Source organism: Toxotes jaculatrix, chromosome 11, assembly GCF_017976425.1.
Source record: "Toxotes jaculatrix isolate fToxJac2 chromosome 11, fToxJac2.pri, whole genome shotgun sequence".
NCBI classification, from domain to species: Eukaryota; Metazoa; Chordata; class Actinopteri; family Toxotidae; genus Toxotes; species Toxotes jaculatrix.
Genome location: NC_054404.1, coordinates 16,569,554 through 16,597,020, shown reverse-complemented (window position 1 = coordinate 16,597,020; position 27,467 = coordinate 16,569,554). Strand labels below are relative to the sequence as shown.

The 27,467-nt window shown below is 39.9% G+C and overlaps 1 protein-coding gene across 2 annotated transcripts in view; it reads left to right on the top strand.

Annotated features, from left to right (window-relative positions):
• Positions 1 to 27,467, top strand: part of macrod2 (mono-ADP ribosylhydrolase 2) — a 387,793-nt gene that overhangs the window by 272,288 nt on the left and 88,038 nt on the right. For both annotated transcript variants that reach the window (XM_041049346.1, XM_041049345.1), the window contains exon 7: positions 25,071 to 25,101. In XM_041049346.1, the coding sequence (XP_040905280.1) occupies positions 25,071 to 25,101 (31 nt within the window). The remainder of the gene's footprint in view (positions 1 to 25,070; positions 25,102 to 27,467) is intronic.

Sequence of the window (27,467 nt, the reverse complement as noted above, 5' to 3'; positions counted from 1 at the left end):
TGCCTCAAGCCAGAGAAGTAATTTTTATATATAAATATGTATATTTTTGGATAATGTTCAAGGTGGCATTAAATGTTGCATAAGAAAAAATAACCATCTCTAAACAAAATTGTTGTAGCTTATTGTTTTTTTTATCTGAAGTCATAAAACCCATGCTGGATACTTTGCCAAGCCCATATTGGCTGAAATGCAAGGGCAGATGTGCACATTTTGTTTATATGACTTCCCCTAACCCACAAGGCAAACTGTGAGTATAGGATGCAGCCTTAGTGAGGGATGGCCTTCAGATGAAAAATGACGATCAACCTGAGCCAAGAAACCTGCCGTTTAACCCCCACACTGAAGTTGAGAGCTGTCTGGAACGGTCCAGGCTTTAACACCCTCACTCCGTCTTAGTCTCTGGATAAATATCAGATGACTGGATGGCCCACTGAGTTGTGTTTTCCAAATCATTTGGTTGCAGTGCATGCTGGAAAGCGATAGGGTGTATGTGTGCCCGTGAGCATAAATACACAATGTCTTTTATGTCAGTCTTCCTTGGGCATATGTGAATGTGCCTATGTTGTTGCAATGTTCTTTGCTCATTTCTCCTCTGCCTGGAGGACTCTTATGCTTCAGTGGTTTCTTTTCTTTTTTTTTTTTTCTTTTTTTGTTGCTGTGGCTGAAAGAGCAGCAGGCTGTCACAGCTCCCTGGGCTCTGACTGACCACAGCCCACAACCAGGATGCCAGCATTGCAGGCTGGGCTTTGTAACATCACACAGGGGAGCCATGGGAGCTGTGCAGCCTGTGAGTAGAGTTGCAGCTCTGGGACGATGAGCAGCACGTTGTCAAACAGCCCCCTCCTCTGCTCACTGCTTGTTACACTACACTATGTTGTTTGCTTCCAAAGCAGGTTCAGGTGAGGAGCCAAAAAAAGGGAAATACATCTAGAAATATGGATTTTAGTGGATTGATTCTAGACATGAATTGTGATAGTAAAACTGCCTTGCTGGTCGATAGGAGTGAAGATGCTCTAGCAGGCTATCAATATTCGCTTGAACCAGGACATATTAAATACTTCTAACTGTGGTTGCTCTGATGTGCAGAGTCTGCCGTGTTGTTTTATTCTATTTGGAAACAGCTGAGATTGTTGGGAGAAAGTCGCTACTCAGCAGTATCACACGATTACAGTGACAGAATTTTTCAGAAGACAACAAACGGAAAGAAAATATTTTTCTGTAAGCTGTTTGTGTTTGTGTGTTAAGGTGGCATGCGGTGCGAAAGACGTGCATATTTTCACCACTGACTGAGACCTGTCAATCACATTATCTTGCAACTGAAAGAACCATTTCTTGCATTCAAGAATACATGTTCACCTGTGTGTTTTTGTATTTTAACATTGCACTCTTTGGGTATGTGTGTATTATATCTGTGCACAGTCAGACCCTGGGGGCCCTCCTCTCCAAAGAGCTGAAAAGCCATACAGTACATGGAACTGAGGAGACGGTTAATGCAGGTCCCCTGTCTTGGTTAGTCATGGAAGGCTGCTCAGATTCTTCCCTGGAAGCAAGTGTAGCATCTGTCAGGCAGAAACAGGCAGACTGTGTGGAGGGGGACGCCACCATCTGGAAGCCATTCGGCCTTAGACTCTGTTTCGTTTTAGAGACCATATTAAACAACCCTTAGACTGTGACCTTTAGAATAAAAGAATAGCCATGTTTACCCAAAACATCATTACTGTTTCATTTAATTTAGCCTTACTTTTGAGTGTTTGGGGAGTCTTTGAGGAGTGTTCTGTTGAGACAAAATAACAAGGATTTTAGTCTCAAGGGGATGTGGCCTCAAGATGCAGCGAGCATTTTAGTTGTTGACTAATGATCTTGTGGGCAACCAAGCCTCCTTTTTGCTCCTAATTTGACGCTGACAGGCCACAATTTGATGCTTTCCGAAAGTATCTGTCATTAAGCTATTTCTGGCAGCATGCAGTGGGCTGGCAGCTGTCAGTGTGGACAGTGACAGGGTCGCAGACTGCATTTAGTGGCCTCCTCTCTGACTCCCAGGAGGCCCTGGAAGTGTTTTGTAGTCATAACACACTGGCTTCGAGGAGATCCAGCAGGGAAGCCACAAATTGCCCGTTGAGAAAAATGCTGAAAGCCAAGTGGATTGGAGATGAATGGTGTAGAATGATAGGATTAGCCACCCTTCTCTGTGGGCTCATTCCAAGGCTGCTAGGAGCATTAGCTTCCATTCATTTTGCCCAACAGTGTTCCCAAAAAAAAAAAAAAAAAACATTCCCCACAAATGATATCTCATAGTGACACATCAGCATGCACACACTGCTCGAAGACGACAGCTAATAGCCCCTACGAGATAATCTGTTTGACATGACAGAGAGAGCAAGTGAAAAACAAACAGCCGCTGTATCAAAGGGATAAGTGACCATGCCCCCAGGGTGTCTGAGATAGACAACACGCTGGGGTCTGGGTGGCGAGTTGACTAACCTTGCCTTACATTGTGTTTTGGATGGCCAGTTTTAAAAGTATCTCCTTTGTTCTCATAAATAATATAAAATATGCTGTAAATAGATTTTACTGTTCCACCTTTATTAATGTAGGTCACTGGTGATATTTGAAAATGTGTTTTTTACTGCTGTATTTAGGTGCACTGGAGGGTCTTTGTCATTATTTATGTTTCCAAATACTACCATATCAAACTTAACGACTTTGTACTCCACCCTATTCCATTTTGGTGTGCCGACTCCCCAAGTGATTAATTAATTTTCATTTATGCACTAAACAGATCGTGCAACAAACTTTTCCTCCATCCGCTTCTCTCCCCTTCCTCGTAAATTACTGTCCGCGAGTGCAAGCGACTCCAGGTTTAATTATGTAATGGCGGAGAGAAGTACAGAGGCTTGCTTGTGCGTATACTTGGCTTCTGATCATAGCAAAGTAAACTGTGCCATTAACTGGGATAGAAGAATGAGAGGTTTACCGTGAATGTGCTAGCACGAAGCAGTTGGTCTTTGTGTCTGTATCACACAATATTCCATTTAGTTCATAGTTTGAATTCCTCTTTAACAAAATCCAAGATCATTTTCTTTATGACAATATAATATATTTGGTGAACTTAATTTGCACATGAACTCTGGACTCCCTATGGACTTTCACAGTCGGCTGCAATTATGTTGTAAAGTGAAGGAAAAGAGGTGATTTCACTGATTCGTCCCACACTGATTCTACCAAAGAGCAATTTTTTAGCAGTGTGCCTCTTCTGCCATATACCTTTGACTGCTGCATGCGCCAGTGCTTTATGAAGATAAAGCCCCATATGTCACAGGAGAGTATGATGTCTAAATGCTATGACAGAAAGAGATAATCCCACAACTATTTGCTTCTAATGTCAGGTGAATATGTTTTTCTTCAGCCCATGTCTCACATTTACAAGTGAGCATATTGGCAATACATTTTTAATGCACTCCTCTATGCCAGCAGATATAGTTTATTTATAAATTTTAAATTTAACTGCGCCAGTCGATATTTTTTCCTCTGTTGTACCTGGACATAATTACTCCTTAGGTTTCTTTTGGTTCCTTTTGTCAACATGTAAGCACTCCAGCAATGTTTATCGCAGTGTTAATCCAACAGAAGATCTAGAGTAGAACCAGACACCCAGCTGGAATGAGGGGAATAAAATCCAGTACACTGTGTGCCACAGAGTATTTCACCGGGTGTCACTCCCCAATCAGTGATTAGCTACAGTGTGTGATTATAACCCACCCTTCTTTGTGGCCAGCCATTGCCTGCTTCCACATACAGTACCTGCATGCATCGACAAAGGTTAATTAGACTGAAGCTTTCAAAAGGTCATGGCGCCATTTAAATTAGTCATTGCTATTTGTCTGATCCGAATCATTGGCAACACTGGGCCAATTAGATCCAATTACACCGATAGTGGTTGCGGTGGTCTGCCACCTAGTCTGCGTTAATGACCATTGGAACCCCAATTACCCCAACACCCTGATTCATAAGGAGGCAACCACAGCAGGAGGAGGAGCTTCAGGTCTTAGTAAAGGGAACAGTCCTGCCACATCACCTTCCCTTGACATTCCCTTCACTCCAGGGGAGGCGGCAGAACTTTATGTGAGGTGAAATATTAGGATATGTAAAATGTGACATTTCCACACACCTCGAGAGGGGTAATCACAGTTGATGGGGACTGAAGAGGTAATCTCTAGAGTGTCTATGTGGAGTGGGCTGATGTGAGCATGCTAGCGTCTTGATTACAAGCACAGGAAGCACATAGCAATCATGAGAAAGACTAAACCTGTCTCCCACAAAGGCTGCCCCACCTCGATGTTCTGTGAGAGAAACGGCAGCGGTTTTATTCTAGATTAATGTGCTCTGACAATAATAAAGGATCTTCAAATAATTTAAGTACTAAAGCACAGTCAAGCAGGATGAGACTCAGGCTCAACAATCAGGCTGGTTTCACTTCATCTTTTTCTCTGCGGCTGTACCTGGCTGCGAGGATCTCCCGGAGACGGTCTCCTGAATTTCTATGAGGCTCATATCCCTCTGCGGTACCATCTGAGAATAGAAGCGACAGCTCACACCCAACTGAGGGACTGTCAGAGGAAGTTGTTGATTAAACAGATGTCTTTCCTGCCGTTCGCCATGAGACAAGAACACCATAATAAACATGCATTATTTAAACATACCTGAAGAATGTGGGCAATATGGGAGGACAAAAAGGCATTTCTATCTGTCTTTGTCTCTGATTCACAGCAAGAATGAGAAAGTGACTCATTTCTTACCTCTGGTTTGACTCCCAGAGAATACAGCGTGACAATTAGCTCTGATTAACAACATCTCATTCAGATAAACAGTGGTGCTGGAATGAGTCATTTGCAACAATACAGATTTTTTTTTTTTTTTTTAAAGTCTCATGTCCTTTGCCTGAGGGAGGCAACTTTTGGATTGTTTTGTTTCCAACAAGAGAAAAACTCAAGTAGAGACAACACATGGACAGTGGTGTCTTGTTTGCTTTGAAGCCTCCTCAGCTAAACCAATACATATAAACGTCAACAAAAATAACCTCGTCCTTGCCGTACACCTTGAAAGCTTTTTCCTCCAGTAGACTCCCCATGTTTTTAGGGTTGTGCTCAAGTCTGAAACACTAGTGTCATCAAACATTTCCTCCAGCACCTGATAAATGCCTCTGCTTTGATCGAAGGAGCTGAGCCGGAAAGGAAGATGTGAAATACATTGCATGCAAAGCAGGCCTCCCTCATAGCTTGACAGTTGCTCTTCAACTCAGTAAATCTCAGCAATCTCACAGATACTGTAACAGATTGCTGTTCATCAGCAGCGGACCTTGGTGGAATGAGTTCTTGTTTACATCATTATGGTTAATTACCATGCAGATTCAGCCCAGCCAATAGTGCATGTACTGTATGTGTGTGTGCGTGTGTGTGTCAGTGCAGCCAGACAGAGCAGTCACACTCTCAGTTGTCTCATCGCTAATGCAGCTCTGTCCCCAGTGTAACAACTTGTGCTGCTCTGATGTGTTTGGTCAGTCTTGTGATCCCTTCAAGGCTCTGCCAGTGGGTGGGACCGTCCAAACACTGTATATTAATGAATAAGCAGGGAAACCCTCTGTATCCAATCATCCAGTCATCCTCTACCTCCAAATGGTCCACAACTCTTGGTGACACATTGAGCTGCAGCTGTGATAAAAAACCCAGAGGCACAAACAGAAGGAAGAAAAAGAATAAGAGTAATATGTAGTAATAGTAATATATTCATGCGTACATATACACACATGGATGCACACAAATATTTGTAAGTGTATACATAGATTCATACCTGCTTATGGACATACTCTCACCTATATAAATTAACTAAAGGGGATATCAATTATATAAAAATAATAATAATAATAATAATAATAATATTTGTTTTCCCAAGATCTGCCTCTGTCCTTTCATAAATTCCTTTCTGAGTTTAAGTGATTTCCTAAATTAATTGATGGAACGTATCTGATCCCCTTAAACCAAATGCTTTTACCTCCTGTCTCCTCATTTTAACTCTATAAGTTATTCTCTCTCTCTTTGAACTGATGGAGTTGAGGATTTCAGCCAGTTCTTAGTTATTTGTTTCACGGCTTTATTCTGAGTATTCTAAATAAATACTGATCTGCTTGCTGCATTAGCTCTGATGGTGATTTTCCAAGAATAATATTTAGAGGGTTGATTGTTTTTTTTTTCATGTTAAAAATACTCATGACACCTGCGATGACTGACTGCCAAAAGGATTTTAAAACAGGGCAGAAAAAGAAAAGTGGTTTGCCTTTGTCTCACCCCATTTTCTCCATCAATGTGATTTCATTGAAGTTTTAATTTTAGAAAGTGCATTTGGAGTAACAAGTAATGTTGTATATAATTTCAAAGCAAATTCCCTCCAGTATTTAGAGTCTGTTATTTTCTGATTTTTTTTTTTAATACTTGCTTCTGATCTCCTTCATTCAGTTGATCTCCATTTTTGCTGAATGCCATCACTGGTGTCCAGATATCTGAGGATTTTGGATAACCTTGTAATGGTCCTTAATCAGAAAACTAACTGGAAGGTGCATGTCTATAATAGACTGATTAAAAAAAAAACATTGAAAGACAAGTCTTATTTGTAAATATTTCTAAAAAAAAAAACCTTACTTTCTGGCAAATCTTAAACTAAAGACTGAAATGAGTTTACGGTACTGTTGGTCAGCATTTGTGGATGTGTTTTTAAACCTTTTGATGCCCAGAGTTTGCAGCATATTATCTGTTCTGTTTGGTTTAAACCTAAGTAACCAGGTTGTTATTTATTTTGTGGAATTTACTTATATTTTTCCAGATTTTTAGTGTCTTATCTGCCCATCTGTTTAGTCCTTTAATTTGTGAACAAACCTTTTTGTCTGTATATGGTCATGTCTTTATGGGTATTGGTATGGATTCTTTCTCAATCAATAGCCACTTTTAATTATTATTGAGTGCATAGTAATGAGAATGCTGAATCTCTGCGTTCCTTTTAATGCACTTAACTGCAGTCACAAGGTGAGACATTTAACATGAGGATGATTATGTATTAGGAAAGAAACAACATGATAAAGCATGCAGCTAGCCTGAGCATGTGATGTGTTTGCACTAATTGAGTTAGTGGTTCAACCCCTGGTGTGAATCACAGTTTTGCTCTAGTCTTGAATCTAGTTCCTCGGCCTCAAATATCTTTCTCGCAGTGTTTCATTTGTAGCTTTTATGAAGCCAGGTGTTGAACCCAGTGTCGACCTTGCCAGGGCCGTGTCCATGAAACTGGAATTTTCTGGTCTATCACAGGGTTCCATTTCAACAAGCTTGCACCCAATTATCCTTCAATCATAGTCTCCGGTCTTACAGATGTGTTTGGTCGAAGTACAAGGTCTCTCTATCGTAGTCTGATACACAGGGGACGTTCTCTCTCGCTCTGGCTGTACACATGAAATGTTTTCAAGGGAAAAAAAATCAGAGGGCTCTCAGATCTCAGATTAAGATGAATGTCACCCAAATAATTAGTTATTTGGTTACTTGTAGCTTTTAGACTGAATAAGTAGCAATTAGGAGCATGGCTCAAAACATGAAGATACAGCAGAGTATATTACAATAACACCTTTAGACATACAAATTAATAATCTGTCAAGCTGCTAAAGGGCTTGCTAACTGTCTTTTTTTATGTTGTTCTTTTCTTCTAATGTTTTGTTTATTCATAATAGACATCCAAGGGGATAAAAACTGAAAGATCTGTTTTTTTATAGTCCCTCACTCACTGATATTTAATGCTGCCCCCTTCTAATTAACACAAGGTAATTTCTGATTCTACACAATTAAAGAAATAGTGAATGATGACGAAACTGACTGTGAAATGTTTGGTTCATTAATGATATTTTGCTACAAGTCCTTCAACCTAAACAACTATATAGGGAACTTGTCCCTACTCTGAGGTACATGAGGGTAGGTAGACCTTTGTCATGATGGTAATACTAGTAAATACACTCTTAATGTTGTGGATCTGTCATGGTTTGATTAGGTCTGTGTATGAAAACTACTTGCTTGAAGTTAGAGGACCTTTGTTGACATGGTTACAGTAAGAAACCAGTCGTTAACTACTTTCAAATGGGAAACAAGTGAAAGTGCTATGTTTTGTCGAATCATTCATCCACCACAACCACCTCCTAGCTCTGACTCTGACCATGGGTCATAATAAGCTGCTTGCACAGATGACTTATGGTGTTGTTTTTTTGTAACAGACATATTTTGTTTTCTGATGGGAGAATGATTTGATGGAAAAAAGTGAGGGAACAATGTTGTCTCTCTGTTCCCCTTTGAAAAAAGTAAGATTTAGTTCAATCATATCGCCTTAAATAAGTTTTAATCTTCTTAATCTTTATCTTATGGTTGACGTTTTGTTCTTTCTAACTTATTTAGACTATTTTTTTCTTATTGTCTTTCTTTTTCATAACTTATTTCTTGCTGTGCACAAACTGGGACTTGAATCCTAATGCCATACAGAAAGTTCTTATCTCTGCTCTGAGATTATTTACAGTTTTTCACTGCAGGTTTTCTTCTGATTTTTCATAGCAATCCTTTTCCTACCCTTAAAACGTACGGAGTACAGCTCTTTCCTGTGTTTTGTTAATGCATTGGTTCCCGTGTGTTTTATCAAAGAGAATGCATAAGGAAGAGAGTTGACAGGTATTGGGAGCCTTGGGAGCGTTTGTAGTTCTTTGTGTGGTTCAGAAGTGCACAACTGCATGTCTGCTTCCAGGATATGTATAAATTCAGAAATGAATATTTATAATCGTCCCCATCTGCTTGGCACATATTTATGATCAGCATTGTTTGGTTTGACGACAGCAGACTGGGAATGGTGCATGCTGTGTTGACCAATTTGACCAGCCTGTATTTTTGCATATATATGAGACTCAGTACAAGATTCTGAAGACTTAAGTTGTACACACAAATACACACAAGTTACAAGCCTTGCCCCTTCATCATTTTGTTATCAAAACCACAGCAGTCTTCCCACAGGCTCAGGTGAATGATTGTGTGCATTGGCAGACACGCCAGTGTTTATGCTCTCCTACATAATTCTTTAATCACGGTGCTATTACCCCACACATACACCCAGTTTAGTGCCATTATTATCTCCCAAGGTCACAGCTAACGAGGGCTGACGCACCGTGCCTGGCCTGAGCTGATTGACTCACAGTTTTAAACTGGCTCAATCTAGGCCTACTCAGCAATTCAGGAGGCAATGCAGCACCTTGCACAGGTTTATGTGAGAGATATATAAGCTCTAACACTGCAGGAATGTCTTGCTTTGATGCTGTAGATTGCCACAGAGGTGTAAGACGCTTCTCTCTGGCCCAGCAAATGTTTTATCCAGTGTATTGGCACTGAGGTATGTGCTTGGATGAAGAATTCAAATTTACTTACTGAGATTATTTTGGTTGTTAGTATTGTGGCCGTGTTGTTGACCTAACATTTTCCTGAACTATATGCAGTGTGCAAGAAACAGGCCATTTCTCTGTGGGCAGCGTTTTGTTATTATTTTTCTGATCTAATTTGTGATAGAGAAAGCATTTAGCAGCTGAATATCACCTGATTTTGAATGTGGAGCCAGTCCTTGAGTTACACCCCCACCTTCCACATTTTCTCCTGTTCCAAGTTAATTAAAAATTATACAACATGTTAGCAATAAATCATTATGAAATAGTCCTACTGAAGTAATCATTTCATGGGGTAATTTAGCAGATTAAACACTTCTTTCATTGTCAACCAGTGACCTTAATATCGTAGATGTCACACTCACCTCTTATGAATGATGCCACAACTGTCAGGCTCATAGAACAGATTTAAATTTAAATCAGCTATTACTGTACCTATATCTACCTTTTTCATTCCATATACAGATGAATCTAGAAAGTCCAAAGATTTAGTCACCATGCCATATGCTGAATGAAGTGCTTGCGAGAGCGAACATGGGATGAATCCTGTTTCATGGTTTGACTTTTCACACACAGCTTTGAATGCCAGATAACCTCCAAATCTCACTAAGCTTAATATCTAATGTCACATCCATAAACCCCTGGTAATGACAATATGCATGGAATAAAATCCGGGGCTATCGTTAAGGTCTTAGCCCCCTCACACGAGAGCAAAGAGTGTGAGATGAAGAACGTGGAGCAAAAAAAGTGTATATACAATAATTTTTTATGTCTAGTCGAATGCCAAAAGCAAATGTTTGAGAAGATTTAATCTATCATGAGTAAAAGACCAGTGTGTGTCTGAAATGCAAATGTTCATAATTACAGAATGATTCTTGTGAAGGTGTTGTGTTTATGTGAGTGTGTGTATGTGCATGTGTGTGTACAGCACTTGTAGCACAGAGCTAGACATAGTGTTTGGAACGCACTTTTTGATCTGCAGAGCATTGAACTCTCTGGAGCAATGCCAGAGGACACCAATCAATTTGGATATTGAGAAAGCACTTCATCTGATAATTTCCCTTACAGGAAGTTTTCTTTTTTATCTGGACTCAGCACAGCAAAGTCATTGAGCAATTAAAAGAACAAGCACACCACAGTATTTCCCGTTCGGTGATGCAGTGAAGAGGCTCTATTATGATATTGGAAAGAAGTGACTTGAGATAAGTGTGCACATCAGATCGCTTTGGCTTGATCAAGGCCATCATGGCTCCAGAGTCCTAAAGCGAGGACTTAATGGCTCCCCACCTGAGCCCAGTCCTGCAAGAGTCCTTGGCTTTTCCTGAAAAAGGCTAAGTCATAAATAAGTGTGTATGTGTTTGGCACAGAGCTCCATCAGGCATTGTGCTGATGACCTACACGATGGTCTCTTACCTATGCGTCAACATGATGCCCACTAAATACTAATCGGGTCTCTCTGAGTTGTTTTGTGCTTTTATTACATTATTGATAAAGAGATATTATAGAAAAGCATGTAATTGCCTGCCCTGCTCCAGTGTTTTCTCTCTTTTTTCCAAAGAAAAGACATTTCCTGAGTGACAGAATTGTTTTGTTACATTTTTTTATTGCTGTAGAATATGAATCCTCTCTCCTATAGAGTGATGCACTACATTTTTGCTCCAAAAACATGTGATGTATTTGGTGCAGAGAAAATGGTTTTCCAGTTATAGTAACTAATTAATGCTTTATCAATATTCATGATGAACTCCACATTTAGAGAGCTGTAATTAGCTATATTATCCTCTGGCCATTTGCGAAAAAGTTATCCTTATAGTTCAAATCAAACCACAGCAACAACTCGAGTTTCTGACCAAACGGTATCCTCTACACTTAGATGTTACCTAGCATGGAAATCAGATATCATTCCAGAAGCAAACGGCACATAACAGGACCACTTGAAAGCAGCACTTAGTCTGCATGGGAGATAGAAAGAGCTGGGTGGACGGTGTCATAATTCACAGGAGCCACCTGGTGATTCCCTCAGTCACCTTCCTGTTTCCGCTCAGCCAGCTGCTCCCTGTACTCCCAATCAATCTGCAGTGGCACTGTTGCTGCAATTCACCGTGACCTTGAGTGGCATGTCCCCTCTCTTTCGTTTGGGATGTTGGTGGGGTTTGGGTCCCTCCTCATTCCTCCTCATTTAGAGTTGCACCTGAGCTCAGACCAAGATAGCACTACTTTGCAATGCACCTCTGGGATCTGACTACATTTAACGAAAAACTCATATACTTAGTTAGTAGCGGACATGCCCCCACACTGCTCTTTTTGTTACTTCTGGCTTGTGTTGCATATATTAACTGTGTTTGAGTAAAAGATTAAAAAGACAGCATCTACATCTTTAGGTGAAATCCCTTGTTTCTCAGTTTTTAGTTACTGCTTCTTTCCCTTTTTTTGCAGTAGATGGCAGCTACATGTAGAAATGTAGAAAAAACATAACTGTGTTCGAGTACTTGTGTTAAAGAATAAGCCTTCATATTTCTAATAATAATTATCATCCACTTCAAAAAGCAGCCTGAAAGTACATTTTTGTGCCTAAATTCTCTCTCTGAGCCTGTTTCCTTTTATGTTTTTTTGTTGAAGTCTCGAGGAGGTGGGGGATTTGTTGTTCTGCTTGGTTGACTAAAGACATGTACAGTCTGGGCCAGGCCAGGGTGGCAGAGTGGCTCCCTTCAAGGCCCCAGTGTGACAGAGCTGTCTCTATATGAAGGTGACCCTCTCTCTGGATCCTCCACTCTGCCCAGCTTGCCTGTCAGGTCCTACAGGCGACATGGTCTATTAAGCACCTTAATGATGACCACAGCTTCATGCACTCACACAATAGACCCTTACTCCCTCATATATCTGTGTATATTTTCAGTGCTGAATGTATCTGAGTGTATCAGTGTGTTTTCTCTGTACTGCAAAGCAGTCTAACTTCTATATAGCTAGTGTCTGAGGGGAGATTTTGATTAGGCCTGGACGCTTGGTAAAATAAATCTCCTTTGGGATTTAAAGGTGGATACTTTGAACAGTCAATCCTTCAGAGGGCTTTTACACTCAATAAATCCACTAACGCCCCAATGTTTCAAAACACTGCTTTTACAGCCTCATACTTTATATCCATATCCTGCACTGCAGTGTAAAAGTGACAAGACTGCTTGAAGATGGCAACAAGCCTTGGGGAGCACTCCAACCAACACTTTCACATCTGTTGATCCCCCATATCCTTGTACCTGCCATGAATAAAGGAACTTTGTGACGTGACGAGGCAGATGTATTATGTACTCTCCCCTTGAGCTTGGCAGGAAGAGGCCATGAGGTTTAGCTAGCTGGTGTGTGTACTTTTTCAGATGAGTGAAAATGTGGGGGACAGTGGATGAGATTGGGTCTCCTAGGGCATCCTCTCTGCAGTTTATCCCATCGTAATTACCTTCATGCAGTGTTTACATCCGGTGACCACCGGGAGCCTGTGTCCTCCTGATTCTCAAATAGGGTGGATTAAGAGCAGGTTGGGAACAGGGCAACACTGCCGCCTTAATGATGCTGAAGTCCCAGAAATTTAAATATTCATACCAGACCAGTGAAATTCTCTGTCTCTTGACACACAGTTTAATAATGTAATTTAACAGTAGCAGTCAAATCCCACGCACCGTGGCCCTAACAAACACACAGTGCTTCTGTGTCTTCTCTGTCTCATCGTGGTAATTTCACAGAAAACCTAAAGTAAACCTCTATGGTAACCTATTTTTAGAACATTATTGATGTTATATTTTGTTCACGGCACAAAAGCGGCAACATTGGACTATGGCTAACATTGCATTGCTCACATTTATACCATAACTATGTCTAATGGCTAAAGCTAACATTGATTAATTAAAGGCATTGCTCACAGGGCTAATAGCTAGGTAGCCACCGCCATATGTACATTAAAAATCCACAACAGTGGCTAACCAGGCATTTCAAACAAATTGTATTTCATTTTGATGATTAGCTTACTAATCGACCACAGAGTTGCTTAGGAGCAGTGCTTGCCAGTGCTTCTGAGAGTGTAAAAAAAAAATGCACCCAAACAAGCATCCTTTTTTTTAACCATTTATTCTTGTGACTTTCCTTGTCACCTTACATAAAATGTATCTGCATTACTGAATTCATATTCGGTCTGTAATGATAATGATTTCCGAGACAGCTGTGCTTTTATGTAGCTTCATATGGATCTAGACAGGCAAGGCTAAAAGCTCATCAAAGAAAGACGCACAAAACTGAAATATGCATTCACATTGTCACCTTTCAAGAGCCTTTTCATATGGAGACAAAGAGATACAAGGCCCTTTCTTTTTGCCGTAGGTGTGAATATCATTAGATCTACCTCAAGAGCAATAAATGCGAGTAGGTGCACTAGCCTTTGCCCATGAGACAATAAAACACATATGGAAATGAGCCGACAACGTGACTAATAGCTTACAGTTTTAACCACGTGCCCATCTCAGCAAAATGCCTGTTCTCTCAAAGTGAGCCATTATACAGTTATCAACAAGCCTGTTTCCCCTTTGATCTCTGCTTTTAAGAGTTGAGGATTTTACAGCCAAAAAAAGGAACACCTTAGAGAAGCCACTGGTTTGCATGCTGTATGCCCAAAACGAGGATAAAACGAACACAAAGGAAGCTGTCACTCTCCGTGTCCCTCCTATCCCTAATCCTTCCACTCCTGAGTCCGTGCCCGCCACAGCATCATCAGAGCTCAGATCAAAGTGTGAGAGTGGCCCACAGGTTTGCACAGAGGGAGAGCTGACCTCCTCAGAGCTTACTATGTCCTTGGACCAAAGTCCTTTTAAGGGCTAGACATATTCATTGAAAACCGATTCTGTGCAGTGTGCCTAAATTGAGCTTTACTTTGGCTCAGTGCTCTTGCTTTGTGGACATTCCCTGAGGCAGTCATCGTATCTATCGTGTCAGTTGTATAACGACAATTTAGTCATCTCATTTGAAAGCCCTTATGTTCATACAGCTGGAATAAACTGCTGTTGGAAATGTGCATTATTGTGTTTACAGTAAATGTGTTTGTACTCGTGCCCATGGTGTCCTGCAAGCTTAAACCTTTATTACTTAAAGCGCACCAGACCAGTATACACTGTAAATTGAAAAATAGTGTTTTCTCATGCTAATACGACAGAGGCCTTGACCTCTCATCCCGCTTCTGTTAATTAGTGTTGGTTGCTCTTACCTCTGGGCAAGCTCAGATTTATGGCTTTATGTTGTGCGGAGCTTTAAAGTGAAAGTGCGCTGCTGGGGCCTTGTCTGCCCACGGACTACATGGATAAACAGGCTTTCATGCTCTGAACCAAAGCTCTGGTATACACATGGATTCTTTAACTGCATGTGTGTGTGTGCTGTGTGATGCTGAAATTTAACCATATCTTAGAAGATAGTTCTCAGATAAGCTAATGAATTTTGGCATTTTGTGGTCATGTCCCACTGTTGTAGTCATATTTAGATTTTATACTACTATTACTGCTATTTTTGTGCTGTACTTTGCAAATTAAGTCCCTATATTTTCTAATACATTACTATCCATGGAATGATTTATTCAAACTTTAAAGGCGTACTCGAACATTTTAGGATTATTTGCTGACTTACTGAGCTATACATATGAGGATCAATACCAATTTCATCCCTGCACACTGAGTACAGAGATAGATCAGTCACGTGTTTAGCCGACCCTAGCAAAACACTGGCAGCAGAGGGAAATAGCTAGCCTTCAACAGAAGTTAACAAAATCCTTCCACCCATCCAGGGTTCTAGTTATGCGTCTGCCTGGCTGCACCACTTTTTCTTCTCGTGCCAATTCATCTCACCCCATTCTGCCTTGGCTCACAAACATGCAGCAGCCTGCCTTTTATTCCCCCACAACACTGCATCGAAGGCGTTCACACAGGCTATGTATCACTGGAGTTGTGCAAATGGGATGAACTATCATCAGTGTTGCGGAACTGAGTGCGATGAAGGCAATCACAGAGCACCCTGAGCTTCCGTTAACAAAGGGAGTTCATTAAGTCCATTAAATTCCCAGCTGACAAAAACATCCCAGGCTTCAAGTCTTGGAGTAATTATTCCTAAAGCACAAGGCCGATGAAGAAATCAGAAGAAACAGACTTGCCCAGTGCGAGACTGTATGTTTTGACTCATAGTATTCTGGAAAAACACAAACATTCACTCTTTTAATTGGAAAATGTGTCCCTATGATTCAATAATAATTATGTACTTACCATGCTTCCAAGGGGTCACTGCTGCACCAGTACAGAGCGCTCAATTCGATTTGCAGTTAATGAGGTTGGGTCTCTTAACGAATGTTAGTTTTTATTTTGTATGTAGTGCTGTGGGAGATGTGGTTATGGCCTATTTTATCATCTCTCATGATTCTGTGCAGATCTCTGATCTGCATTCATCTGGGCAATATTTTACTTAGCTTTTCTGTTTTATACGATTTAAGACACTGAATTAAAAAAGTCCAACAAAGTTATGGAGTCTTTTAATTAGCTGTAATGTTAAGTTAGCAACTTTGTATAATTACCGAGGATTATTTTTATGTAAACAAACTTATCTTATTATTGTATCCGTTGTGTTAACAAAATATGACTTTGTCAGTCAACCTTCAAAGGATGTATACAGCTATAACTGTGGGAATATCGAGTGTTATCCAAAGTCCTGATGTTAGTCAGGAATATGCTCCAGTAACACCCTCCTCTATTATGGGTGACCGTGGGGCTCTAGCTAAGAATAATCTCAGCGTTCACACCCTGCCACCCTGCTGACCACATGCTAATGTCCTTTCTCTGTTTTACCTTGATGTACTGACTCTCACAGTAACTACTGCACAGCAGCTCTCAGCCCACGACGGGTACCACTGGATCATTAGCATACCCCTAACCACACTCATCAATAAACCTTTAATGCTGTAAATAATGCAGGGCAACGAAATAAAAGTCGATTTAAATCATCAATCATCCATGCTCTCTTTAGATGGCAGTGGTGGTTGCTTAGTAGCTCTGTTCAAACTACTTTGGTCAGGATGCTAGCAAGGCTTTTGTCACATGAATACAGCCTTAGTTTGGCCAGTTCTTCAGTGGCCGTCCTTAGTATGCAATGTGCGGCAGACACGATTTTTGTCTCACATTGGTCCTGCCACAAAGACAGGGGCCATGCAGTAAGTCAGTTGTCCTCATATGTATGCTGTTCTGTCACCTCAAAATTCAGAGTGAGGTTTTGACTTTGAAGCCCCTTTGATATGGTGCTTTTGAAATGTTGAAGGACGCCTTGACAGGAAAAAAAAAAATGTTTAATTAGTAGCCTTACGTTGGAAGGGTACCATAGGCTGGCTTTCACATTGCAAGACCAGAAACCCCTTTTTTCCTTTCTCTGATTAAATGTGCTGTTGAAGTTGATTTATGAATGGAAATTAAAGTAATGTCTCATGAAAAATGCTCCCTAATTATTATTTTACTTTCATTTAGATCAACCACTTGGGAATCTTCTGCTCTTACAGTACAAATCATGAGCTATATTTTAGGATTACTGATAATTCTAACCTCCCAGCTCCATACGCTGCTAATCTCTACAGAGACAGTTTGACATGGGCTATGGATATTTAAGAATCCATATATGTCCTGGTCCATAGAGGGATATATGGTTTGTCTTGTCTCTTTTGCTCCATTTTATCTTCAGCATTTCAGAGGCTTTCCCACTTTCCATTACCTTATGAAATAGCCATTTTTCAGATAGAATCCTCCTATTCCCTGCTTTTGATCACTTTCTTTATGCCCACCTGTATTTTAGGCCTCCAAAATGCAAATGACTTCTAATGCTACACACTATGCACACATGCTCTACATTTCTGAAGCACTCATTGGAATAATCACAGGCTTTAGAGGCCCTGAGGCATATTAAACGATGTCTTCTACACTGCTGAGTGTTGAGGTTCTCAAATTCAAATCAAACATTTCGCTCAGAATTACCACGGATACATTTTTTCCTTTATTTGCAGCTTTCTTTGCTGACATCTTGGGATTCAATCAAAATGCTTCCCACAGTTTATAATGTCATGGCTCTTGTGATAAATACAATAAAAATTTCATAAGACCATTATAATCACGTCAGTGTGAGGATCTTAATCAAAGTAAAGTTCAAGGCCTCAAAGGAAGCGGATGTTAGATACCATAAATTGTCAAATAAAAGCTGATATTCAAATAAAACTTTAGTCTGTGCTCTGTTGGAACAAATAAAGTTTAGTCACCAATAAAGAATTAGATGGATAAGAATTACCTGTACCATAATGGCTCATGTGGTTAATTCTGGATTATATACTAATTTTTCAGAAATATTTGCACCAATACGACGATGTAGTCATCTTGCATTTTCCTTTAGTTTTTTAGTATTTATGTTAGTTTAACATAAATATTGTTCGTGGTTAATAAATCTTTGCATTATCAGCAAATTTAAACAGCAAACAGGAAAAGAAAGGTTTCTTACTAAAAGTCTGATAGGATATAAAGTGTAGACATAGAGGTTCATGTCTGATAACAGCCTGTGAGGGTTAAGGGGAGGGAGTAAGTAGTTAGTCAGTGGTGAAATGGTGTGGCGTTAAATGACACACACACAAAAAAAAAAAAAATGCCTATTGATAACATGAGAAATGACTTTTGGAGAAATTGGCGTGTTATTCATACACCATTTGGTGAGACCAGGCTGTTGCTGTTTTTTTCAGATCATGCCTGCAGAGCAGTCTTGATTTCGCATGCTAATCTAATCAATAAGTTATATTTAAAAAAATGTAAAATATCTGACTTAAAGTCTGCCTGCAGCCGTACAGAGCAGTGCTTGAATAGCAGGAATACATTTTGTTATTGAGTTTACCTGACATGTTCCTTGCCTACTCATTTGAATTCTGTCAATCATGTGCGGGTCATGTGGAGGTCAGTCAGTTTGTCTCACCAATGTGAATTTCTTTCTTTTGTCTTTGCTTCTCTGTTGCTCAGTGGTCAGTGATATAATTTCAACTGATATTGAGCAGGAGCCCTCATACATAAATATGAGCAGGCGTCTGGTTGTATGTGCCCTCAGTTCAGAGAACTATCATTTTCATGCCAGTCTGAATGCTCCCTCTTTAACACTGAGGGAATCACTGTCACCAGCGGACCTCTGTGGGAACTCACAGTGATATGAATAATGAAAGAGAACAATTTCAAACCAGAACTCGATGCTATTTATGCCTTCTATGTATTGGTAGAATACAGTATATATTTGTAAGACTACTATCCTAATGTGTGATCACCACACAATAGTATGTTGTAGCTTTTAAGTTTATAAAGTTTTATTCTAGTTCTCAATGAAAAGACCATATTGCATTCAGAAAAAAACTTTGTAGTGTACCTGTGCACTGTAGCTTTGGGCTTCAGGGTGAACTGTGCTTGACCAACCATACAGCTGGTCATGGACCAATGAATCAAGCAGCCATCAGTTCGGTATCTGCTTGTATTTGCTCTGCTGCTCTGCCCTATCCACAGGCTGCAGCATTTACACCTTTTTTCTGCCCATTCATCTCACCCCTGTCAAATGTTTGGCTGACAGACATGCTGCAGCCTTTCTTTTTTTTTTTCTCCCCTGCAACACTGCATCCATTGCATGGGCTGATGGTATTAGTACTGTGGAACTGAGTGCAATGAAGGCAGTCACAGAGGATCCTGAGCTTCATTATATCCAAAGAGAGAGAATTATGTCCATCTTCAGTACTGTGTCTTTGGTCCAATCCCAACACAGGCCCTTGCGGACCCACAAAATTGTGTTTCTGATAAGTCAGCAAAGGCTCAAGGTTGTCCCATTGTTTGAAGTAGCGAGTGCTTACAGGCCCTCTTGGGAACATTTTTAGCCATTTATGGACACTTTTATTGTAATACACAGTCCTACTGCAGGCTTGACCGAGTAACCTGTAGTTTTTAACATTATATTGTGACATAAGTTGAAACAGGGAACAGACAGAATCAGCAAACAAACACTACTTCATCTTATAACATCCGTCAAAGTTTGTTTACATGCACAGAGAACTCTGCTAATATTTATTCTTTAAAATGACACATTTTCGCATTATATTTGGATTAGAGTAACCCAGTAAACCTCACACTGTGATTATAAAAGACCAGGTTAAGATGGCTGGTGTATTTTAGTATAAAATATTTCACTGTGAGACGGCTTACCCTTTCCACAGGTTGTTTTCATTGCTGCTACTGACTCACATTCTCACAGCATAGCAGATACTTGTTAATGTCCAAAAAAAAGAAAAACAAAAAACACTGTGGTAAGCACCATGCACAGTCTCTGTTGTCTGGACTGTCATTTCTCTCCCTTCTATTAAATATTACCTACTGTTGCTTGGGGAAAGGATTTACTTGGTCGCGGCACATGTTCATACTTTATTGCAGACAAGACCCTAGAGGAGGACAGGAATGTTCTGTTCTGGTTTATTCATAACAACAAGAATTCTCCATCGTAGAGTAGCAAAGGTGTATGCAAACAACTTAAACTAAATAAGCTGTTTTCCATAGTGTCATGGCCAGTAAGTTACTCCCTGCATGTAAACACAGCCAGTGCTGTGGAGTCCTTAATGTACACTCAGATATTATTGTGATAGTAGTTACACTTCATCACAGCAGATATAAAAACAGGTGGTGGGACTTGGGCCATTAGGTTCCAGGTTTCTCACCCTCTGCATTTCTCCATCCTCCATTTAGCATAATGACACTCAAACAATCAGCGCTCACATTAGAATATGGAGTGTGGCATTATGCAGAATAAAAGGGTGTTAACGTGTCATATTTGAATATCCTGATCTGTAACCATGACATGCTCACCCCAGCAGCAGCAGCAGCAGGTAGCTGATTCAGACAGAGAGACCAGGCATGACCTACATGCTTAAAGAATTACAGCAGTCAACAAAGAGGATTGTCTTGGATTCATGTTCTGATACTCTGATGTAAGCCCACACTGTGGCAACAGTGGTGAATAATAACATACTTCTGGTCGCATTTGCACAAGGTCTCCCCTCGCCGCTGTGATTTATAAGCATAGCTTCCATCTGCAAACAGGCTAGGAGGCTTCAAGCTACGGGGGCAGCACCCTGGGTCCAGTGCTATTTACTCAGCCAGCCGAGACGAGGTGCTCCCCCGGCAGGATCCTGCAGTCACTGTGCCCATGCATGGTTTTCTTACCTTTACATGACTGCTCATGGCTACTCTGTGGTGGCTGCTGCATGGGACGGTGACAGCTACAGCAGGACAGCCACATTTTGCCACAGGTTGAGCTATCTTCACTGCGTCGTTTCCCGCTGCTTAACAAATGACTGAAAGCTGCAGGCTATCATGCTCTCAGCGGAATAACAGTGAATTAGTTTTATGAGAACTGTCTTTGCAAAATTCTAGTCACACTTTGAAGTCAATAAATCACTGTTTTAATAAGCTATGTCAATTTAAAAAATTAAAATCTGATTCCATATGGAAATGTTACAGTAAATGCTCATGAATTATAATTAACATCACATCCATTAAAAAGGAGCATTAATGTAAGAGAAGTATAGTTTTTCCAACCGTAAACACTGCAGCCACTCTGTATTGTATTTAATATACTGTGAGCTGAATAAGTATGCAGAGATACTGAGAGGAAAGGTGCTCCACTTTAAAGCTATGTGATAGATTAGGGAGGAGCTTTAGCAACAGAATAATTTCCCTGGTGACCAATTTCTGAACACACCCTAAGCAAAGAAAATCAGCAACAAGCCAACATGTCAGGCACTGCCGCATGCCAGGGTGCAGGCGGACATGCTGACTCACTCCTAATGAGCAGCCAGAGATAGAAATAATAACCTAAACTAGGAATCATAGGTCATGACTGTATATATACCACTGACTGTCCTAATTAACACTACACCTTACACGATGTAACCTGGTGTACAGGTATGCATGCTAACAACTATCAAAATAGCTTCTACGGTGGCCCAGTGTTGATGGGGAAGAACAAGAAAAATAGGCTTTGCTTTTCCAGGCTTCCAGTGTTCCATGCAGTGGGTTCCTTTGAAGTCTACTGTAGCTGTTTTAGTGCATTCATTGGGAGTATTCTTGACTTACATGCTGTCCTAACAAATTAGAAGGCACTGGCAATAATTTGCTTTCTGTCTCTAAAAGATCTACAACTCTGTTTGATCATGAACAGTTCCGGTGGGACCGACCATCACCATACTAAAGCAGGTACTACTGTAGTAAACAAATACTGTAGTTCTCCCCATGTTCACCTTAGAAAAGTTGCACATTTTAACTTTTCAAGATTTGAACAAAACTTGAAGCCTATTAATAATATTGAGCATTTTGGTATTTACAGATATTGATTAGCAGTATAGTTTATCATTTTTTGCACACCTTAGTGGGATTTATTGCTTGCTTTGTTGCTGATTTATGGATGAAAAGGAGATGTGTCTGCCAAAATGCTCTCCAGGCTTTGCAGCTTTATTGGATATATACTTCTCTTCGCTTTTGGCAATTATCGTCCTTTAAACAAGTAAGGGACATCCGCATGTGCCACAAAGGTGTCAGCATCCCGTTAAGTGATTACCTGATGCATTTTCACACCAGAGAGATCGATACTCCTTAATGGATCAGTCAGGGAACTTATAAAAAAGATTTTAATTGATTATGCTGATGGTATGTCATCGCCACAACCTGTGATGTGTTAAGGTTTAGTTGCAGACGGAGCAGACGTTCAAGTTGAAAAGACTGACATCGTGGCCTTTCAGCTGAGAGAGGATAACAAGGCTTCTGGCTCAGGATCGGTTTGGCAGCTGAGACTGGCTGGAAGCACTGACAGGAAATAATGCTCATCTCATCTGAAGATTAAATTCATTTTATTCTCTCCTTATTATTACACAGCTTTAAATAGAGTCCTCCTGCTAAAGAAAATTTTGATTCCTATTTGTATTGACTTATGCCAAAAACTGGCATTATTTAGGGAAAACCTAAAAGCATTGAGATTTTCGCTGGTCTAAATGCCAAGATGCTGCTAATGAGTCCATGGATTACAAATACACCTGAATAAAGCGCTGTGTTTCATTTTGTTTCGACACTCTGTGGTATTTCAAATACAAATTCGTTTATATCCAATCCATCAGATTTGAACTATTATTATTTATTATTATTATTATTATTGATTTTATTGGGGTTTTTTGGGGGAATATTTCAGCATTTTGTATCTAAATCTCTGCCTCTGCATGTGGCATGGGCAGAGCTTGGCACAGGACTAAAAATGGTCATGCTTTTCCACGCTTCATCATCTGTGGTTTGTGTCAGATCCAGAAAGTCATCTGGAAAGGTCAGAGCTTCGGTAAAAGATTTAAATCACCCCACAGAAGAAAGATTCACCTTGACAGGCGGAACCTGAAAACTGGTAAATAAGAATATAAACAGAGACTCATTCCTCTTTGCTTAAAGCAAGGACAAACCAAGCATTGCATTTCAAAGCAAGTGTCATAGGTTTTGATTCTTTAGAGAAAAAAAGTCTACTTATTTTATCAGTCTTCAATCAATTCATTATTTACTTATTAATATGTGAGTCATGTGTATTTCTCCTGTCAGCTGAAAAGATTAGAGGCACACACGATTAGAACCCTGACTACTTGTTTGTATAATTATATGAGATGACATGTATTTGCTATCTTTCTCTTTCAGATCTGTTAATTGTTTCTAAAATGAAGTGATCTTGGCACAGCTGCTAGCAACAGCATGTTTCTAAATACAACTTGACAGGGTCAGTTTGGCAAAACAAACTGTTGGACTTAGTTTTGGCGTTAGGAGACTCTGTCATATGGGTGTTATTCTTTGATGAATGTCTCTAGTGCTTTGTTGTTCTATATTCATCCAGTTGTGAGCTGAGCTGCTACTAGAGACGTTTTCCTTTTTTTTTTTTCCTTTTAAATTTGTCATCTTAGTGTATTAATGTTGTGGCCACACCTTTTGATGAATGCAGGAACTAAAGCACATATTCAGCTGCTTTTGAGGACAAATGGGCCCTTTGAAAAAATCCTTTCTCTTTACTGTTTATTAATATACTTAAAAAGATGAATGTGAAATGGGGAAGCTCACAGCAAGGCCTATGTATCACAATATATTTGCTCACAGAAGTAAAGAATAATGAAACTATTTTCAGCTGTAAAGCCATGCTTGAATAATATGTCTGCTGCAAAGTGCTACAAAGCAAGAACTATTACAAGGTGGTTACTTTTTATAATCATTTTGGAAAAGACAGCCATAAATACATGTAGCCTTTTGCTCTTTAGCTCATGAAAATATTTAAAATATTTATTCTGATTCTCATCATGTCTGTTTTGTTTTGTGCATGTGTCCCCCTGCGCTTTGGTGGTTGGAGGGAGGTTATTGATTCCTGCTATTGATCCAAATGTGGCAGCAATGTCTCTGTGATTTTGTGTTCATTTTTCTCATCATTTGAATCATATGCACTAAAAAGCCCCCCTGCTGTCATATCCCTGTTGCTACTGAGACACAGCTGAGTCACTGTCAGTAGTTTGCATCAGCTTTACACAGAATGAAATCTTTCTTGCTATTTAAATTCATTAAATTAACGACACGTATCAGTAGGCTGAAACAAAATTTGATGAGTGGAGTAGCCTCCACTTATCCTTGGGTACGTTTCATAAACATTGGTGGAAGGGAAGGTCTGCATGTGAGTTTGGGCTTAAGGCGACAGACAGGATCAATCGACCTCATTTGGATATTCATGTGTTGGAGATTATTAAGCAGTGAGCTCTACATGTTCCTATGAATTCGCATAAGTCTGATCCACTGTTCCCTCAGGCAACATATGCAAACTACGACTGTTATGGACTTCAGGTACGGGCATTCAGTACTAATAGGCTGTCTCGTTCATTGGGGCTACAGTACATGATAGAATTTTGTCCAGCAGCCTCCTTTACACAGCGGCATGATCATCCATCTAATATGTGTGTAAACAGAGGTGTTCAAGTCTAGGATGGATTTAATGTGTCGTTTTTTTAGAAGTCAGCAGAAAAGTACACAGTATAAGTGTGTGTTTGTGTTTCTGCGTTGTGCATGAGCGCTGGAGTGTGCTTTACAACACAGTTGTGCATTAGCATTGCCAGGATTTGGGCAAATGGTATTGTAAATTGCTCCTCTTGGGAATGAACAAGTGAAGCAGTAGAGGTAAACAACAAACATACAAAAGTAAATATTACGTATCCTACAGTGACTATAGTTTAATGCAGATGAAGATGTACGCAGTCATGCAGTATTTATGTCCATTTGCTGATGTTTGAATTTCTCTGCTGTGGATTTTATTATATTTGTTAAATAAAAATCATAAGTGGAGAGTGTTTACAGGGGAAGGGAATTAAATGAAGGACTGACTGAGAAAGGCTGATGACATTTGGTTTGTCACATCTATTTCAAGATCATGCCTTGACTGTCGTTCTCTCTTTTTTTTTGCACAGGCCTTCCCATGTATATCCACAGGCATCTATGGTAAGCGCAATCTTTACTATTTAATTTATTTTACTTTATTCTTGTAATTTTGGGATTTTTACTGTAAATACATGTTTTATGATCTGTACACATTATCACCAGATACACGCCTCATGTTGCAAATCTTGTGTCAGTGGCTATATGTTAAAAATTCTTCATCAAGGGAAGGGGTACACAAAATGATGTAACTACTATATTTACTAGGCTGTGACTTTGAAGAAGAGAACAGTATGGAGTAAAATACCAACAAGTTCACCTTACGCCATGATGCACAAAGACACTACCTTGTATAAGGAGAGCAAAATGTAGATCCTGAACAATGCTTATGCTCCCTTATGGGACCAGGCCTGGTATGTAACAGAGCATGACTGGCAAAGCGCTGTTGTGCCCATTAGACTAAAACAAAGTCACAATGAAAACATGCCAAACTTGTTGATATAAACAGGCTCTGAATTTCTGATGGGAAAAGATGTGAGATGCAGGGAAACCGCTGAATTGTACTGACTGTCACTAACAACAAGTCAGCAGCAGTGTGGCTCCATAAAAGCAGTAACAACTATGGTAAATCTATAAATGCCTATTTTGGTGTTTTTGCCTTTGTTAAAATGAAGCCAGTAACTGTTGAACATGATCAGAGATCTGTAATTGTTTAGGCACTCATCTCATGAGAGTCGTTTGGTGCTGTGATCAGCCTCTATGATCATATAACAGCCAAGAAAATTAAGACCATTTTACAAGACCAGGTTCTCCCTATGGCACCAGCAGTGTTCCTCCAAGATGGTTCTTATATACACATACAAGGATGATAATGCCCCAGTGCGCAATGTAAAAACAAATTAAAAGTGCTTTCTTAAACTCCAAAGTGATTTCATAACCCTTCCATGGCCTTCCCAGTGACCAGAACTTAACATTTAACCTTTATGTGGACTTTCCTTCAGAAACAATCATGTAAGCTACCTCTTAAAATGTTAGGACAGAAAACCAAAGAGGTTAAAAGCTTCTGGAGTCAAAAGGTGACCTTAATTCTGTTCACATGCTTGACAATTAATATCAGTTAAATGTATTTCTTTTGTTTTGTCAACCCTGTGTCTGTTTCTAAGCTGTATTATTTTCGGAGCTGTAGACACCTGTAGCACAGTACGTCATAGTAGACGCCTAATTTCGTGATCTCCTTCACTTGTGAAATTGTTGAGGTTTTGTTCTATACAGAGTTGGCAGCCTTTTAAAAAATGTAATACCTTGGGATTAATTTACAAAACCTACTGCAAATTAGTGCCACGGCTGCAAAATCTTGCATCACCACGTTTTCAATCTAACCGGGTACTTTCCAACACTGATAGTGTAAATGAGCACAACCACTGCTGAGTTATTTAAATGCACTGCTGCTAATTAAGACCTGATGCTGGGCTGTTTAACTGTACATGCAGACATTTGCAGCTGAATTGCAAACTGCAAGTGAAGCATCAACCATAATTGATTTTCATTTGATTTTTACAAATGCAGCTTTGCCTCTGTGATTTGCATCACTCCTGCTGGCTGGAAAATAGTACCATACCATAATTTCCACGATGCAAATATTTTGGAAATGCAATCATGCACCCCTCCTCTGACAAGAAGGGAGTTAAACAAGGCTTTCAGCTCAATAAGAGGTTATTGACTGATCACAAATTCCCAGACTATAAAGTAGTGCAGATGGAACATCACAGCTGAACCTCAATACAGATAGCATATATGAAATTAGAAATGTGCCAGACGTTTACTGGAAAAATTCATTATACTGAATTTCTGTTATGTATGTAGGCTAACTTCTTCTCAAATAGCTGTTTATGCAGAATAAAAAAATATGATAATTTATCAGGGAAACATCCCAAAAAAAAAAAGCCTGTTTGCACACGTGAATTACTAACTACCTTACATCTGTTTTTCTATGAAAAACCATAATCATGTCGTCATTACTCTTCCTCCTTTATCAACCCTGTATTGTGTCTAACTGGCAGCTGTCACCGAGTTGTGCACTGAAATATTAAACATGCCAAGATACAGTTACTGATTACAATTCGCTGATTATAGAGCCTGACAGACTGTTGCTGTGCTCATTAAACCTGCTATAAACACACTAACAGAGTGATTTCCCTTAAACATTTTTTTTTCTTTCCTCACCAGATTCTGGGCAAAAAGCATCCACCACATTATTAAAATCCAGGGTGCCGGTCTGATCTCTAAGCGACCGGAGAAGTAGTTGAAACACTCAATGAATTAAAAAAAATGAAGAGCTAATTATGGTGCACTAGCTAGGAGTTCAGCGGGCTGTCCGTTTATTCAACAGCTTTGGAAAACCACACAGCTGCAGGTCTATACGCAAATTC